Here is an 18,499-nt window from a genome sequence, read left to right as displayed (position 1 = left end):
CCGCTCCTGGCCTTGTCCCTGCACAAACAGAGACACGAGAGCATCCAGTGAGCAGGAGGAACGGTTCCTGGGTACTTCTCCCCACCTAGCCCTACCTCCCTCTCCTTGGGTTTCAGCATCATGCTGGGAGGGCCCAAGGGGAAGGTGACCCCAGGTGGATCGTGCTCAAAGGAGAAGCTCAGCTCAGCTTCCAGGGGGGTGGCATTGAGGACGGAGAGCTGCTGGTGGTTGCCAGGATGGGTCAGGGCCTCGTACCTGCCACAAACAAGGGAAAGGCTGCAGAGGACACCGCTGCCTTCATCCCTGGCTGAGGAAGGTACCACGGCCTGGCAGCGGGAGGCTGCGCTGGAAGCCACAGTCTAACAAGCAGCCCAACTTGTACCTTCTCCCTTCTCAGCCTTCCTTCAGCCGTGGAACAGATTTTGGAGCTAAAGGGGAAAAAAAAGCAAACAGAACCCCAAGACCATTCCTCAGCCTGGCTAAAGATCTGCTGTAGGGTTTTTTGCTGGGTTGGTTTCATTCCCTTGGGATCTCACAACAGCAGCAACTCTCCAGAGCTCCCCCCAAGAATAGACCTAAAGTGCTAATGTTAAAAAAACCCACCCAACCAACGCTGGGAATGGAAATCCATCAGCAGCTCCAAAGGCAACTGCTTTAGGCAGACTTTATCCAACAGAGAGGAACAGGGACATGTAATCCCTGTTTTCATTCCTCTGCACCTTACCCCCCCTGCCCATACTGGCAGGTGACATCAAAGTCCTATGAAGATAACAGATGAAGGGTTGGTTTACCAAGCCATCAGCAGAGTAACTGCTCCTTTAGTCTACCTGCAGAGCTCAAAGCACTTGGCAGAAGCACCACAGAGTTCAAGTCATAGGTGGTGAGGCTGAGATGTGGATGGGAGGCACGAGGTGCTCCAAGTCACCTCCAGGCTGGAAGCAGCCACCTGGCTCCGGCCACCGAGGCCCCACCAGGCAGGGAGATCAGCTCCATCCTTCCCCAGCTCCTCCAAGTCTCCCGTGCCTGTCATCTGCTCAAGTTCACATACCCCTGGCCCTTCACCCCGAGTATCTCTCAGGTCTCTCCCTGGGCTTGCCCTCAATTGTGCCTCGGGGACAGCACATCCCCAGGTGTGTCCCTGAAAGCAAAAGGCCCTGCAGATCCCCTCCCAACATCTCACTGCTCACAGGGGCCATCAGGATGCTCGCCCAGAGCCGGGAGCACGTACCGATCCCTCGACATCCCACACAGCTGCACACCAAAGTGGAAGATGCCCATGTTCATGACAAACTGCTTGGAGATGATGGCATCATCTGCCTTTCTCCTGCTGCAACGAGGAAACACTGCCCTGGGCAGAGAAAGCAGAGGAGGAGCTGTGAGATGCTCCAAGCAGAACTCCTGCTCACAAAGCCACAGCCCTGCTCGGTCGTCACAGCAGCAGCCCCGGTTGCCAGCCCCAAGCCTGGGAAGAGGCGTCGGGCGCTCAAGCAGCACGAGCTGCCCCAGGCAGCAGGCTCTGAGCTCCGGGGGAGCAGCGTGGGGGGCTCCCACGGGACAGCCTTTCCGTGGGTCCTGGCTGACGGTGGGGTACAGGCAGGTGCCCCTGCACTGCAGCTGATGCAAGCCCTTTGTCCCCTGGGTCTCAAAATGCAGCGTCTGCTCGAATTGTCCTGGCAGCGCGGAGCTGAAGTGGACCCTGAGCTCCACCTCGCCGTGGGCAGGCACGATCCACCGGCCACTGCTCAGCCTGGCCACTGGGAGCTGAGGCCTGTTGTGCTGGGAGCTGGCCTGTGCTGCCCTGTGCGGGCTGTCTCACAGCAGAAATGTCACTTTGGGAAGTGCCACCTAAAGCTTAGAAGCAACGGTTTCACTTCAGGAAGGAGACGTGTACTGCATCGATGCGCGTTTCTATGGCAACATCGGCCGCTTCATCAACCATCACTGCGAGCCCAACCTCTTCGCTGCCAGGGTCTTCACATCCCATCAGGACGTGCGCTTCCCCAGGCTGGTCTTCTTCAGCGCGAGGGACATCAGAGCTGGAGAGCAACTTGGGTAGGTGCCGGCCCTGGGCCGCAGGGAGGATGGAGAGCAGAGGGACGAGCGCTGGGCTGCTGCGAGCTGCTGGGCTCCAGCGCTGTGTTCCCGGGGCCGTGCCCCCGCCGGCACTCGCCATCCCCTGAAGCTTTGCCAAGCCCCAAACGGTGGCGGCGCCGCGGGCTGCCGCCCCCCCATCCTGCAGCTCTGGCTGCCCCATCCCTTTGGCTGCCCCGTGCTGCTGCTCTGCACTGAGCCCGGCTCCGTCTCTCTCCCGCAGCTTCGACTACAAGGAGGATTTCTGGGCCGTCAAAGGCAAATCCTTCAGCTGCAAATGCGGCTCTGGCAGGTGCAAGTACACGAGCTGGGCGCTGGCCAAGCGCCAGGCGCGCGCCCTGTCCCGCAGCAGGAAGCCAAAGGAGGCCCCTGTCAGCAGCTGGGCGGCAAAGGCTCCACGGCACAGGCACTGAGTGGGTGTCACCCTGTGTGCTGGGCTTGGCGGGGAGAGGGTGAGCTGTCCCTGGCACTGCAAGGGGCTGTGGGCAGGAGAGAAGAGGGAAGAGAGAAGAAAGAAGAGGGAAGAGAGAAGAGGGAAGAGAGAAGACAGAAGAGGGAAGAGAGAAGAGAGAGAAAGAAGAGAGGAGGGAAGAGAGAAGAAGAAAAAAGACAGAAGTCAGGAGAGAGGAGAGGAGAGGAGAGGAGAGGATGGGGATTGGGGGAGGAGGTGGGATAAAAGGGGAGGAGAAATGAGGATCAGGGGAGTGCAGAAGAGGAGAGGAGAAGATGGGAATTGGGGAAGGAGAGGAGGGGAATTAGGGGAGGGGAGAGGAGAGGTGTAGAAAAGAGAAGAAAGGAGAGGAGAGGATGGGTATTGGGATAGGAGATGGGAGAGAAAGGGAAGAAGAGGACAGGACAGGGGGAAGGGAAGGGAAGGGGATAAGGGGAAGAGAAGGAAAGGAGACAAGGGGAGTGAAGTAGAGTAGGAAGATTAGGTGAGGGGAGAGGAGAGGAGAGGAGAGGAGAGGAGAGGAGAGGAGAGGAGAGGAGAGGAGAGGAGAGAGGAGAGAGGAGAGAGGAGAGAGGAGAGGATCGGGGTTGGGAAAGGAGACGGGAGAGAAAGGGAAGAAGAGGACAGGACAGGGAGAAGGGAAGGGAAGGGGATAAGGGGAGGAGAAGGAGAGGAGGCAAGGGGAGTGAAGTAGAGGAGGAAGATTAGGTGAGGGGAGGGTAGGGGAGAAGAGGGGATACAGAGGGGAGAAGGGGACTGAAGTAGAGGTGGAGGATTAGGGGAGGGGAGAGGAGAGGATTGGAATTGGGGGAGGAGACGGGATAAAACGGGATGAGAGGAGAGGATCAGGGGAGGGGAGAAGAGGAGATGAGAACATGGGAATGGAGAGGAGAGGAGAGAGAAGAGAAGAGAGAAGAGAAGAGAAGAGAAGAGAAGAGAAGAGAAGAGAAGAGAAGAGAAGAGAAGAGAAGAGAAGAGAAGAGAAGAGAAGAGAAGAGAAGAGAAAGGAGAGGAGAGGAGAGGAGAGAAGAGAAGAGAAGAGAAGAGAAGAGAAGAGAAGAGAAGAGAAGAGAAGAGAAGAGAAGAGAAGAGAAGAGAAGAGAAGAGAAGAGAAGAGAAGAGAAGAGAAGAGGCCCACAGCCTGACCTGCAGCTCCCCATCAGTGTGGGACCTGCTGCCATCAGAGAAGCATCTTGTTACGTTTTATTTTCTGTTTATGTTCTATGTCATTGTATTTTGTTCTGTCACATCAACACTTTTCCCCAGCATTGTTTCACAGGGCAAACACGGCTCCTTCTTGTGTTACAATTAAAAGTACTTGCCCCAGCTTGAAAGAACATTTAGTTCTCAGTCTTCACAGGATGTCTCTAGGAGCTTGCTCTGACATATTCTGTTTTCCCTCCTGTCCTCCACTTGCTGGAGAAGAAACAGGCACAGTACTGCTAAAGTGGCTGGGTGTGACATGTGCTTGAGGCACAGCATCTGTCTCAAGGGCTGTGTTGAGGAGACAGCCTGGAAAGCAAAGGCAGAGCCTGATTCCCTGTTCTGCTGTGCAGCTTTGCAGCCCTGGCACTCTCCTGCTGTGGGGCTGAGCCTGAAGCCCCAAGTCTCTCCTGGGAGGGAGCAGCACTGAGGCCTGAGAAGAGGAAAGATTGCCCAGCATGAAGCTGCTGTCAGCCTTTGGCAGGCAGGGTGGGGTTTCTGAGCTGCCTGGCGCTGCCGTTCCTGGGGAGCACTGAAGGGCCAGGGTGGCTGCCTGTAGCCGCAGGCAGGAGTGTGGGCAGCAGCAGTGAGCGGGGCTGTGTGCAGCTGGGGAACGGCTTTGGCACCGGCACCGGGACTGAAGTGCCTGAGCCCAGGGCAGCATCGGCAGCGTCGTTCCTTTCTGTCAGCGCCGGCTGCTCGGGGCATCGCTGCACCCAGCGTGCCCCTGGGAAAGGAAACAACACAGCTCCCATCCCTTACGGAGAGACGAAGCCATGATCTCACTGTGGGCACTGTGGCCTGGCTGGAAATGCTTTCAGCTGCTTTGGCTGCTTGGTCCCACCATTTACAGCCCAAACACAACTGACTGGCCCCCATAAGGCTCGCTCCCTCGGCCCTTCCCAGGCTGATTGCAAAGGGCTCCTGCTCAAAGGCGTCTGCACAACACACAAGTGGCTCCTGGCACTATTAAACACTTTCAGCCCTTGGCTTGCCATTCTCTCCCCATTCATCACTCAACTCCTCGTCTAAGCCCACACCTGCTGGTATGAAATAGCAACAGAGGACAGGGATCTGGGGCCTGTGAATGGGAAAGCTCTCAAGTCTGGTACCTGGTTCAGGCATTAAAGGTGTCCCACCTGGGAAGCCTGCTTCCCTTTTCCTTGCAGGTGGTATTTACAGCTGAAACAGTTGCTTTTTGAAAGCAAAACCATCACAAAAAGCCCAAAGAAACAGCTGGGTGATTTCCCTTCCCCAGGGCTGGCCACTGGACAAGGTGCTGGTCGGCAGCACTCTCAGGGCAGGGCTGGGCCCAGGACAGGCCTTTTGCAGGCACCACACTTCTGGAGGCTCCTGCTAATGCAGTTCCTGGGCAGTGCTCAGGGAATGAGGGCACTGTCCATAATTGCTAGCTTTGGTCTCTCTCCATGAGTTCGTCTGGCTCCCTGCTCTCATCTGTTACTTCCTCCCTCTCTGTCTTCAGCCCATCACTGTTTTTTCTTTCTCTTCCTCTGTAGGACTCCTTGTCTGTATTTTCTAACCCCTCCCTGTCTGTCCTACACCCTGTTGCTATTTTTCCTTTCTCCTCTCCTGCTCCCTGTCCTTTGCCTTTTTCTATCACCATGTTGTGTTTCCTGGCCTTATTTTCCCTCTCTCTGCCCCACAGCCTGTCCCCACTTTCCTGCCCGTCTCTCTTGCACAGCTGGCTGGAGCTTCTCTCTTCTCTCCAGGCCTCCATCCTGCTCCTCACCCCCTTTTAGCTCTTCCTCTGACTCTCTCAGCCCATCGCTGATCCACCCTCCTGCACCTCCTTCTGCTGATCCACATCCCTCTGTTCCTCGCTCTCTCCAGATGCTTTCCCTTCTCTTCTCTGCACCCTGCCTTCTGTCCCTGCCTTCTCTCTCCTTTCCTTTTTCCCTTCTGTGCTAATCCCTGTCCCATTTCTCTGTCACTCCACTCTCCTGCTGCCTTTTCTGTCTCTCTGTCCCTCTGTCCCACTCCCTGCCTGTGTCTGTGTATCCCATGTTCTCCTTTCTGCCCTTCCAATCCTCTCTCTGTCCCTCTCTGCTGCTGCTTGTTGCTCTTTTTCCTCCTGCACTCGCTGTCTCCTTCAGCTCCATCCCTTTCCTGCTCTGTCCCTGTGCCCTGCTCCTCCCCCGTATTTTCCTCCTCCTCCTTTGTCTCCTCCTGGGGCTGGGCCTGTGCAGCCCCGGGGAGGCGGCCATGGGGCTGCAGGGTCAGGGGGGCCTGGCCAGGGGCTGGTGTCCCTGCAGGGTCAGGCAGCAGGAAGGAGGCCCCGGGGCACGTGGGAGCTGTAGGCCTGGGGCACTGGCTACCGGCCAGCCATGTTGGCTCCTGGGCCATGTGGGAGCTGTAGCCCTGGGCAGGGGCTGCCAGCCGTCCCTGTTCATTGCTGGGCGCTCTGGGAGCTGTCGCTGCCCCCTCAGCTGCCCACAGCCATGTCGGTGCTGTGAGGCACAGGCTGTGCTGCAGCTGTGGCCTGGCTGAGGTGAGGGCTGGGGCCAGCCAGGCCCTTGGGCAGCTCTGGGGGTGTCTCCTGCCTGCTGCCCACCCGGGGCTGGTGATGGGAGCTCCAGGCTGGAGATGGGCCTGGCTGGGGCAGCCCCTTGGTGACCCGAGAGCTGGGGAGGGGCAGGAGATGGAGACAAGGCCCCGGGCACAGGCCCCGGGTGCCCCAGCTGCCAGAGCCCCCGCAGCCGCCCCAGCATCTCAGTCCCTGCCCTGACAGCAGCAGTGTGTGGTGCTGCTCACTCTGGCAGGGCTTTCACTCCATCTCCCTTCTCCCCACAGGTGCTGCGCCAGCTACAAATCAGCAGCTTCTACTCACTGTAGCAGCCATCCTGGCTCTTTCTTTGGCTCAATAGAGGAGAGGTGAGTTCTCACAGTTAAGCAGGTAAGAATCTACCAAGCCAAAAGTGCCTGATGTATTCATAGGATGGACTTCTGGGGATGCTTGCACAGCCTGTTTGAGTTTGCTTCTGCTAGTGGGCTGCATTATGTTAGGGCTCAAATGGATACAGCACTGTGCTCCTTGTGGAGGTTTCAGGGTGGTCGCCTGTTCTATGAGCTTACAGGGCTTTCAGGCTGTATCTTTCCTGTCAAAGCTGCTGTGCATTTGTGTCGGCATGGGGCAGATGTTAATGTACCTGTCCCAAAGCAGACTTGCATTTAGGCCTGCTGGGACATGGGGTTCCAACTGCAACAATGGCAACTTTTAAGATGGTTGTCTTGGGCTTGGCTCTTGGGGTTGTTTTTTCTGAGCCCCAAGTTGCAGATGCTGTTTCCTCTACGCTGAGAGGTTCCTTATTCTCTGTGTTTGCTGTTTCTGCTTTTAGAGCAAAGACAAACACCCAGTGTAGCGTAAACACCTGATTTGTTCCCATCTCAGAAGAGTCTGATTCTCCGTGTTTGACTATTTCTTGCATTCTGAAACCTCCAACTGGGGGTTTTGTGTCCAAGTGATAAAGAGCAAAAACATGCCAACAACAACTTCATTTGTAAGCAACTGCTCTTCTTTTCCTAAAGACAATGTCCATTCCAGGCTGGAGAAAAAGAGCAATACCCTGCAGGGCATTGCCTGTGGTGTGGAGTGGGATGAAGGGATAGTTAATCCTTCCCCAAGGTGAAGCTCTGCAAGCAGTTGATCACATCAGCAAATGCAATGAGTTCTCTTTCCAAGTCTGTTTTTCTCCTAAGCTGACTCTATGCTCCAGGTTGAATTCTGTATCCCTGAGCTTTATGGAGGGGAGAGAATCAGGTGTCTTGGTTACAGTGACAGCTATTCCACTGCACTCCTGGCTCCAGGAGTGTTGCTGCCATGGATGTATTTGTACAGTCCAGTTCTGTCTCAGCCACACGAGCATTGTTGGCATGGTCATGTTTTCCAGCCCCCTTAAAGAGGTGTGTCTCCCCCACAATTAGTACATGTCCTTGGCTTGTGGTTCTGCTCTGTCTTTCTAATGTTTGTTCTCAACCAATAGACTGAGGAGTCAGAGTGTGTCTCAGACCAACAGCATTCTGGTAGCCATCTGCAAGCAAAAACCCCTGAATTGACGTGTCTCTGCCTGTAAACTTTGGGCACATGACTCCAGCAGCTGTGGCAGTGCTTTCCAGCAGTCCCTGGTCAGGAGCCCCTCTCCTGGTATGGAAATGCTGCCTGAAAGGGAGAGGACTTTTGTTTCTTCTTCTAGAGGTCCATGTGAGCCAGTGAATGGTACATCAAAAGCTGTAAGTAAAGACACAGTCTCCCACTGTTTTTGTACACACTGCAGTTAGTTCTGAACACTGCAGCTAGTTCTGAACACTGCAGCCTTGTATTAACCTTCCAAACATTGACTTAATCTATCTTCCAGTAAAACCTTGTACATGTGGTAAACACAGTGTGTGTGATTCAGTGCAGTACAAACTGTGCTGCCATCACTTGCACGGCTCTGATGTGACCCTTGGTGTCTGTGCCTAGTGATGCTCTGTATTTCCTAGGAACATGCCAGGACATGGCCTGTAGCACCTGGACAGGTGACCTGGGATGGTTTGGAGGTCATGTAGGTTTCAGGTCTACAAGCTGAGCTTGGTGCTGTGTTCTACCTCTGTGTGTAACAGGTATGTTTGCACAGGTTGTGATGTGCTTTCATTTAGAATCAGAGAATTAGAGAATTGGTGTGCTTAGAAAAGACCTTGAAGATCATTGAGTCACACCCCTCACCTCACACTGCCAGGCTCATCACTAAACTACCCCCTGTCCCTCAGCACCTCCTCTGTGTGTCTTTTGAACGTCTCCAGTGATGGGACTCCACCAGCTCCCTGGGCAGCCCGTTCCAATGCTTAATAACCCTCTCAGGGAAAAAAGTTCTTCCTTAATGGCCAATCTAAACTTACCCTGGAAGAATTCTGAACCTATTTCCTCATGGCCTGTCATTTATTCCTAGAGAGAAGAGACCAACTCCTACCTCACTACAGCTCCCCTTCAGGCAGTTGTACAGAGTGCTCATGTCTCCTCTCAGCCTCCTCTTCTCTAGGCGGAACATCCCAATCTCTATCAGTCTGTCCCCATCAGACTTCTTGTCCAGACCCTTCACCAGCTTTGTTGCCCATCTCTGGACACACTCCAGCACCCCGATGTCCTTCTTGTAGTGAGGGGCCCAGAACTGGGCACAGTATTGGAGGTGCAGCCTTCCTGCCCTGGTGCTGCTGACCACGATGGCTGGTCCAAGCCAGGAAGCCATTTGCCTCTTGGCCACCTGGGCACACTGCTGACTCTTACTGAGAGGGCTGTCAAATAACCCCCCCAGGGCCTTTCCCTTTGGGCAGCTTTTCAGCCCCTGGGCCCATTGCTTTTCATTGCCCTCTTGCTTTTCTCTGCAGAGAGGGATCGAGGCAGCTGGGACTTTGCAGCCCTAAGGACAGAAGGAGGTGTCACTGGAGCAGGGGGAGGGACAGGGTAGATGTTTTGGTTTTGCTCAGCTGGGGACAAAGAGCCAGGAGGGTGCTGGCTCACTGCTGGAACCAGACACAAGGGAAACATCAAAAGCTCCCAGAGGTTGCAATCAGAACAGTTTAATAGAACAACAACAAGGAACAAGGGAAGGAGAAACAGTTCTAACAATGCACGAGGGGATGTACACAGGGGATGGTGAGTGACGCCGTTGCTCATCAGCCGGGACCCAACACAACTGCACACATGTGCTGGGCACAATGTCAGGATGGGATCCAACACCTGCTGGCCAGCCTGGGGCAGCTGCCCATGCTACACCCCTTCCCACATCCTTCTAGAACATAACCTTTTGCCAGCAGAAACGAGCACAGTGTTTGTTGTCTAGACAAAGGTGCTGGAACCTCCCGCCAATCAGGCTCAGCGCTCTGTCCACTTGATGGGAGAGGCCTGGAAGACAAAAATCCCACCCAAGGTCAGCAGCACAGGTAGGCTGAGGACACCTCCAGCCCTGCCATGGGAAGCAACCCAGCTGCCAGAAGCCTCCTGTGCTGCATCAACCAGTTCAGTTGGAAAAGATTGGCCACCAACCCTGAGATCCAACCACCGTGAGCAGCTCAGAGCCCCAGACCCCACTTGGAACGGCTTTGGCCTGCAGCAGGGACCCAATTGGCTGGCAGATACTTCTCAGCCCCAATTGCTCCAACATCCTTCCCAGTCAAGATGCTGACAAGCATCCCCTATCTGCTGCTTCAAGCCCAAAGGGATCTTGCAAAAGCGGCTGGTTCAGCTCCAGCAGCCAAAGCTGCTCAAATGCATTCCCAGCCCTACAACAGAGGCTGCACGTGCCCAGGCCCAGGCCACTTGCCACATCCCTCAGCTGGAACAGCCCTGAGCAGAACACTTGGCTAAAAGCTGTGGCCTTGCCAAGCCACTGAATCCATTTCTAATCTAATTCAAGGCCCCCAAGCCACATCCTAGACCCTGCACAAAGAGGCATTCCTCTTACCTTTGATTTGACAGACTTCGTAATCATCAACGTCAGGGAGCGCTGAGAGAGAAATTGTGGCCCCAGACTCTCTCCTCAAGCTGTTAATAAACTGCCCTTGTTTGCCAATCATGTGTCTGACTGTATCCTTGAGGAAAGACAAGAAAGCAAGAGTCAAGGAGGGAAATGTAGATCAAACCCCACTGTGCCCCGGGGCTTCTTTTGCCCATCTTCCTGGTTCCTGCAGCTCATTTGCAGGGTGGGTTTGGACAGGCAGCTGGAACGTGACCCTCCTGCACAGGGGAAAGCACCACAACTCATCCCCTGCTCTCAAGGACTGTGAACTCAAAGCCTGCTGAAGGCTTTCAGAGCATCACCCTGACAGATGAGGGTGGAAAGTGATGGAGAAAAAGGACTCCAGCAACCATCCCAGGGTGTAGCCCTAACAGCTAAACGCTGAAACCCTCGTTGGCTGGTTCTGAATCTTCCTGGGTTGGCCTGAGATGGAAGAAGGAGGAGATGGCTGTGTAGGGCAGGGCAGGAGGCACGAGCAGGACAGTGGCTGCTTACCTTGGGCACCTCTATTTCCCACACAAGGACATTGGACTTTTTCTTTCGGCGCCGGTTCTGGCGACTCACTGTCTGCCCCTCAAGACCGTCTGTGTCCTCCAAGTCCATGTGAGTCACACTGAAACCTGCCAGAAAGGCACCATGTCAGCATTCAGACAGCCCACACAACGCAGCTCCCACACACCAGCCCAGGAGAAGAGATCCTTTGGCAGAGAGATGCCACTGAGCACTTGCTCCGCATTCTGTTGGGATGCTCCTGCCTCAGGTTCCCCAGGACGTCAGAAAGGGTCAAGTCCCATCACACAGAGCCCACTGAAAGCTTCCCTTGATGCCTGGGGACCACCCAGCCCAGCTCTGGGAATGCCACCACAGGAGGCCCAAGTTGAGCAGCAGCCCTTCACACAGCGTCAGCCCTTCCCCAGCACACACCATCTAGGATCTGGAAGCCAAGAGCCAAAGAGCCCAACGGGGCCGAGCAGCCCTTACCTGGCGCGGGCTCCACTTCGCTGCCCGCCGGCATCCAGCCGCCAGCAAACCTCCTGGCAGCCGTGTGCTGAGCGGCGGGGAAGGGGCTGCGTGTGCCACAGCCGGCAACGGCCCCGCTCGCAGCCCGGGGCTCTGCCTGCGGGGATGGCGGCAGCGCAGCGGCGCTCTGGGCACGGCTCGGCTCCGGCGGGGTCCCGCACACGCTGCTGGCGCTGCCGGCGCTGCTGCCGGCCGCGGGGCTGGGTTGGCAGCTCAGCCTCAGCCCTGCCTGGGACACTGCGCTCTCAGGGAGCGGGAGGGCACAACAGCCAGCGGGGACGGCGGCTGCTGCTTCGGGCCGGGATTCCTCCTCTAGCCCTCGTTCCTCCTGCGCTTCCTCAGCGCCTGTGGCCGCTTCCCCGGGAGCGCTCTGGGCACTGCTCGGCTCCTGCCCGGCTCCCACACGCGCTGCTGGCGCTGCTCTGCGTCGGCGCCTGAGCCTGAGCCCTGTGCGGGGCTGGCTGCAGCGCTGCCTGGACACTGTGCTCTGCACGGGGACACAAACAGCAGCAGGGACGCCGCTCTCCTCTGCACATCCTCCTGTCTCTGCTCCTGCCGTGTCACCCTCAGCAGTGCTGGGCTCAGCTCTTGGTGCTGACACATCCCGAAGGTCGGGCTCTGGGGGTTCCTCTGCTGCTGACAAAGGCAGTTCCTGAGGGACACAGGCTTCCCTTTGGGGTGATGATTCCTCCTCTGTCCCTCCTCTCTGCTGCGCTTCCTCAGCAGCTGCTGCCGCTTCAGCACCAGCTCTGGGCTGCTCTTTGCTGTGGGAGTAGAGCCACCAGCAGCCCAGCAGTGCCAGCGCTCCAGGCACGGCGTAGGGGATCACGCTGGCCAAGCAAAGAGCCATTGCACAGAGCCACAGCAGCATCTAGCAGGAGAAACAGACAGCATGGTCAAGTCGTCCCAGGGAAGGGAACAGCAATAGCTTGAGCTATTGCTCTGTGCTCTAAACTCTAATGATTGAGGCCAAAGCATTGCTTTTAGATTCCAAAGCCTTATCTTGAGGCCCACAGAAGAATCACCAGACAGCAACACTACCCATAGCCTTGGCCAGGCTCTGGAGGTGGAAGAGTCCAGCATCGAAATGGACTGCGAGGTGCAGAGCAGCCTCTCCTGTCATCCCTGTCTACATCCTCTTCCCTGTCCTGAGAGTTTGGGTCATCCTTACCTTTGGAAGAGGATGGAAGTTGAGGAGAAGTGGTCAGCAAACGAGAAATGGCTGTAAGCAAGCAAGAAGGCAAGTAGCCAAAGAAGGAGCTGAGTCCTCTCGAGGACAGCTCAGCCCAACTGGCTCTGGCTGTCCCGCTGGGAGGATTTATAGTCCCTGGCCAGGTGAGGTCACAAATGCCGGGTGGGGTCTGGAACAGCCCCTGTGTGACATCAGCAGCGCCCAATGTTCTCTGTCTCCCTTGGTGACGGCCACAGCGCTGCCCCTCCCCTGGGATGACCTCTGGAATCATCAAAGGGTCAAGGATAAAACCTTTGCACACACACTCACACACTGGTGGTGGAACATTTCCCACACACACACACTGGCTGTCAAAGCAGTGGGGTTGCACAGGATGGTCTCTAAAGGTCCCTTCCAGCCCCCACCATTCTGTGATTCTATGATTCTATGAACATGTCCAGGTGGCTTTTGAAGACCTCCAGAGGAGGAGATCTCCTCTCCCTGATCACTTTGAATGGTTCATTAATAAATCAAACCTTTTCTCCCCACGCTGAGTCTGTTTTGCCCCAGACACTAATTGCTGAGGGATCTCCCTGTCCTTACCTTGCCTCACAAACCTCTTGTTTTATTTCTCTCTCCCCTGTCCAGCTGAGGAGGGGGAGGGATAGAGCGACTTGGTGGGCACCTGGCACCCAGCCAGGGCTAAAGCACCACACCAAAACCACAAGCTGCAGCCAAGCTGTAGTCCCAGGCAAGGGAACAGGAATAGCTTGAGCTATAACTAGGAGCAGGTTTCCGGCTGCTCCTTCCATTCACAGCTCTGCTCTACCAGCTCTGTGCTCTAAACCCTCATGATTGGGCCCAAAGCATTCCTTTTAGCTTCCAAAGCCTCATCTTGAGGTCAACCGAAGAATCACCAGACAGCAACACTACCCATAGCCTTGGCCAGGCTCTGGAGGTAGAAGGGCTCAGCATGGAAATGGACTGGGAGGTGCAGAGTAGCCTCTCCTGTCAGCCCTGTCTACATTCTCTTCCCTGTCCTGAGAGTTTAGGGCATCCTTACCTTTGGAAGAGGATGGAAATTGAGGAGAAGTGGGCAGCAAATGAGAAATAGGTAGAAGCAAGCAGGAAGGCAAGTAGCCAAAGAAGGAGCTGAGTCCTCTCGAGGGCAGCTCAGCCCAACTGGCTCTGGCTGTCCCGCTGGGAGGCTTTATAGACTCTGGTCAGGTGAGGTCACAAACGCCGGCTGGGGTCTGGAAAAGTCCCTGTGTGACATCAGCAGCGCACAACTTTCTCCCTCTCCCTTGGTGACGGCCACAGCGCTGCCCCTCCCCTGGGATGGCCTCTGGAATAATTCCTGGCAATAATTTAGAACTTCAACTTCTACTAAAGGCACAGCACTGTTCACACTGTCAGGAAAAGTCTGACACTGAGCAGGGCTGCAGGGAGGAGGCAGCTGGGGAGCAAGAAATCCGCTTCACAGTGGCTCCCTGGGACACCAGCACAGAGGCTGGGACAGAGCAGAGACTGCGTGGGCAAGTCCTGTGAGCTCTTGCAGAAGGAGGGAGCTGCAGGGTACTGTGGAACTCACAAGCTGTATGTTTGTGATGCCAGGAAAGTGCCAACCAGGACTCAGCAGCCAATGTGACTGTCAAGTAGGGATTCTTTCTGGCAGTGCTGGGCACGCAGGGGATGGCTCCACCAAGTGTGTGCCCTGCTTAGAGCAAAACTTTCCACATGTCCCAGACTAGATCTGCATGTTCATTGCACTTTTGCATGAGTTCCCCTCATTGTCCTGCCTCAGTCTGCCCAGGCCACAGCTCCCTCAAACCTCTTTAGCATGGCCTCAGGAGCCATTGAGGATGAAGATCTGAGTCTTCCTCACAGTGTGTTTTTCACCTTTGTTTGGCCAAACCACAGGACAGACTTGAGCAGTTTCTGATTCATTTCCCTCACTCTGATTTGCCCAAGGTAAGTTCTTTTCTTGCCAGATAACAACAGGAGTGAGATGTGCTGCAGTGACGGCTTCTTGTGACTCTCCAAGATCAGCAATGTCCTGAAGCTTGTATTGCCACAAGGGACAAGTTCCTAAGGCCAATATTTCAGATACCAAACACTACAAATGTGTTCTTGCAGATTTCTGGCTGAATGACGCTTCTGTGCTCTGAGGCTTCTGTAACATCTGCAATCATTTGACACCTGGGCCAACAGCCTTTCATTGTCTGAAAAAACGCTGAGTTTTGGGTGAACTTTGCTCATTAGACTCTGATTATAACACCGAAACACAGCTCCATCCCAAAGCCCACACAGCTCCAAGGTACCACCAGCCCTCACTGAGCATGTGCTCTGCATTCTCCTTACCCCACACCTTTAAAAGCAAAGTGAGAGCATTACACAGCAATCCAGATGAAGGTCTCTGTGACCAGAGTCACTCCAGCCCCACTTTGAAGGGAAAGAGAGTGTAAAAATGGCTTAAGAAAGGGGGCTGTTGGGGAAGACACCATCGTGAATCCGTCAGGGAAGGTTCCATCTCAGGCTGCCTCTGACTCCTGGGAGCAGCCGACGGCTGCACCTCTCTGCACCTCTCTGCCCCCACAGGAACGCCTCTGGCTCAGAGCTGGTTGTGCCGAGGGCTGGCTGGGGAAGCTCAGAAATCCCTCTGCACAGTCGCTTCTCTGATCTCCTGCTGCACTATTCGCAGCCTCAACATCTGCACGAGCTTTGGCAGACACTGTGTCCATCCCCAGCAGCCCACCAGCACCTGGGGAACCTGTTGCTGCCAGCAACTGCACCGTGGGTTCAGCTGGGTGTCAGAGTCCCAGCGAAGCTGGGGAAGGGTCACGAGAACAGGTCTGATGAGGAGAGGCTCAGGGAGCTGGGGATGTTGAGCCCAGAGGAGGCTGAGAGGAGACAGGATCACTCTCTACAGCTGCCTGAAGGGGGTTGTAGTGAGGTGGGGGTCGAGCTCTTCTCTCCTGTACTGAGTAACAGAACACGAGGAAATGGGTTTAAGCTGCGCCAGGGCAGGTTCAGATTGGACATCAGAAGAAGTTTGTCACTCACAGGGTTGTGAAGCACTGGGATGGGCTGCCCAGGGAGCTGGTGCAGTCCCCACCCCTGGAGATATTCACAAGTCGCGTAGATGAAGCGCTGAGGGATGTGGTTCAGCGATGGGCCTGGCAGTGTGAGGTGAGGGCTTGGACTCGGTCATCTGAGAGGCCTTTTCCAACCATAACAATTCCATGGTTCTATGACAGAGGTAGAAAAGCTGCAGCTGGGTTCTTCCTTGTGTGCCTCAGTGCCCACCCCATCTCTCTGGCCTGCGCCCTGCATTTGTTCATCTGGGCTGAGCAGACGAACTGCACACGACTGAGGGCAGCTCCCACACCTAAAGGGCTGGGAAGGTAGAACGTGGCTGGCTCAGTCCTCGCTCTGGAGCCAAGACCTCCTGGTTGGCATCCAAAACCACATTTTTAGCTTCCAAAGTGGTACTTTTGGGAACAATTCCTTATTTTCACCATCCAAAGCAAAAGGCTTTGCTTCCAAACCCTCCTTTTTAGCTTCCAATGCCTTATTTTGAGGCCTAGGCCACCATGCAAATCTTTCAAACCTCACTTGGTGACCCAAACTCTAATTCCCAAAGCCCGATTGTCAGATTCCAAACCTTGGGTTTAGATTTCAAATCATCCTCTTCTAGGTCCAAACCAGCACCTTTCTTTTCAAAAAGTCTCATTTTTGTGCTCAAACCCTCATTTCTTAGCTTCCAAACACTCAATTTTAACCTCAAAAGGCTCCTTTTGTGGCCCAGATGCTCATTTTGAGCTTCCAAAGCCTCTTTTTTGCCTTTTTCAACCTTATTGCTTGGAGCACAATCCTCCAGTTTCTGATTCCAAAGTCTCACTTTGTGGCCCAAGTTCTTCTTTTTAGCTTTAACCTGTTCCTTTTCAGCTTTCAATCCCTCATTCTTGGGTCTCCACCTCAGTTTTTAGCATCCAAGGCCTCGTTTTGGCTTTCTAACACACCTTGTGGAGCAAACCCCTTCCTTTTGAGCTGCCAAGGCCTCCCCTCGGAGGGCACAAGCAGGAGCTGGGCAGATGCTGCCTCTGCCTGTGGCTCAGGGGCTTTGCAGCACAGGGCGGGAAGGGCCAGAACCCGCCCTGAGGCGCTGCCGCCTCTGATTGGCTGCGGGGCTGTCACCGCCCTGCCTGGTCCCGCCCGCCCTGAGGCGCCGCCGCCTCTGATTGGCCGCCGCTCACACGTCAATCAGGGCTGAGCCCGCCTGCTGCGCTGCCATTGGCTGCCCCGGGGCTGGGCGCTGAGGGAGCCTCTGGCTCAGGCCGCAGCAGCTCTGGCCGGGATCTGTGTGTGTGAGTGCCCCACAGAGAGCACAGACACACTGAGGCACAGACAGTGCTGCTGGGCAGGGAAATGAGCCCTCAGTGCCCCACAGAGAGCACAGACACACTGAGGCACGGACAGTGCTGCTGGGCAGGGAAATGAGCCCTCAGTGCCCCACAGAGAGCACAGACACACTGAGGCACGGACAGTGCTGCTGGGCGGGGAAATGAGCCCTCAGTGCCCCACAGAGAGCACAGACACACTGAGGCACGGACAGTGCTGCTGGGCGGGGAAAGGAGCCCTCAGTGCCCCACAGAGAGCACAGACACACTGAGGCACGGACAGTGCTGCTGGGCGGGGAAAGGAGCCCTCAGTGCCCCACAGAGAGCACAGACACACTGAGGCACGGACAGTGCTGCTGGGCGGGGAAATGAGCCCTCAGTGCCCCACAGAGAGCACAGACACACTGAGGCACGGACAGTGCTGCTGGGCGGGGAAATGAGCCCTCAGTGCCCCACAGAGAGCACAGACACACTGAGGCACGGACAGTGCTGCTGGGCGGGGAAAGGAGCCCTCAGTGCCCCACAGAGAGCACAGACACACTGAGGCACAGACAGTGCTGCTGGGCGGGGAAAGGAGCCCTCAGTGCCCCACAGAGAGCACAGACACACTGAGGCACGGACAGTGCTGCTGGGCAGGGAAATGAGCCCTCAGTGCCCCACAGAGAGCACAGACACACTGAGGCACGGACAGTGCTGCTGGGCGGGGAAAGGAGCCCTCAGTGCCCCACAGAGAGCACAGACACACTGAGGCACAGACAGTGCTGCTGGGCGGGGAAATGAGCCCTCAGTGCCCCACGGAGAGCACAGACACACTGAGGCACAGACAGTGCTGCTGGGCGGGGAAATGAGCCCTCAGTGCCCCACGGAGAGCACAGACACACTGAGGCACAGACAGTGCTGCTGGGCGGGGAAATGAGCCCTCAGTGCCCCACAGAGAGCACAGACACACTGAGGCACAGACAGTGCTGCTGGGCGGGGAAATGAGCTGTCAGTGCCCTTGGCTGGCCGTTGGGTGCTGAGAGCTTGAGCAAGGGCGAGACACGGAGTGTTGTGAGGGGGATCCCTCTGCTCTCAGCAGGGGCTGGGGCTGTGCAGGCTCACAGGGGACGGGCACAAAGGGGCAGCAACAGGGCGCTGGGCACCAGGCAGGGGCACAGCCCGGCTGCCCTGGCTCTGCTCTCACCCACAACCCGTCCTCTGGCCTCCCAGCCCTCGCTCAGTTCTCCCTGAGGGCAGCAGAAATGCTGAGGGCTCCTGTGCAAATCCATCCCTGCACAGACACTGCTCTCTCCTGCTACACTCAGTGCAACTGAACCCCCCTCAAAGTCCCATTTCTGCTCTGTCGCCAGTTGCTCTCAGAGATGCAGCGAGAGAACAGAACAGGGCAAGAGCAAGTCCTTGGGTGTCTGGTCTCTGCTGCACAAGTACCACAAAGATGAAGCCTGGACTACAGTTCTTCCTCGAACCATCAGCTATCAGGAGAGGAAGACAGCTTCAGCCAGTCGGTGCACCCCTGGTATTACATCTGGGCACCAGAGACAGGACTCCAGTTTGGCAGCAAGAAACAGCTGCATTAGCTTATGGCAAGATCCTCCCCAGAAATGTGACACAGAGATGCCAGGGCACACGACAGGCTACAGGAATGGCAGCC

General features: G+C 55.9%; 1 protein-coding gene across 1 annotated transcript; it reads left to right on the top strand.

Moving 5' to 3' along the window:
* Positions 1-1,380: 1,380 nt before the first annotated feature.
* Positions 1,381-2,504, top strand: LOC133627868 (histone-lysine N-methyltransferase EHMT1-like). The gene is made up of 3 exons (XM_062015292.1): positions 1,381-1,587; positions 1,877-2,052; positions 2,315-2,504. Exons 1-3 carry the CDS (start codon positions 1,381-1,383, stop codon positions 2,502-2,504), a joined length of 573 nt encoding a protein of 190 aa, XP_061871276.1.
* Positions 2,505-18,499: the final 15,995 nt, after the last annotated feature.

Source organism: Colius striatus, chromosome 26, assembly GCF_028858725.1.
Source record: "Colius striatus isolate bColStr4 chromosome 26, bColStr4.1.hap1, whole genome shotgun sequence".
NCBI lineage: Eukaryota > Metazoa > Chordata > Aves > Coliiformes > Coliidae > Colius > Colius striatus.
The sequence above is the reverse complement of the archived record's forward strand: the minus strand, read 5'-3'. Positions and strand labels throughout refer to the sequence as shown.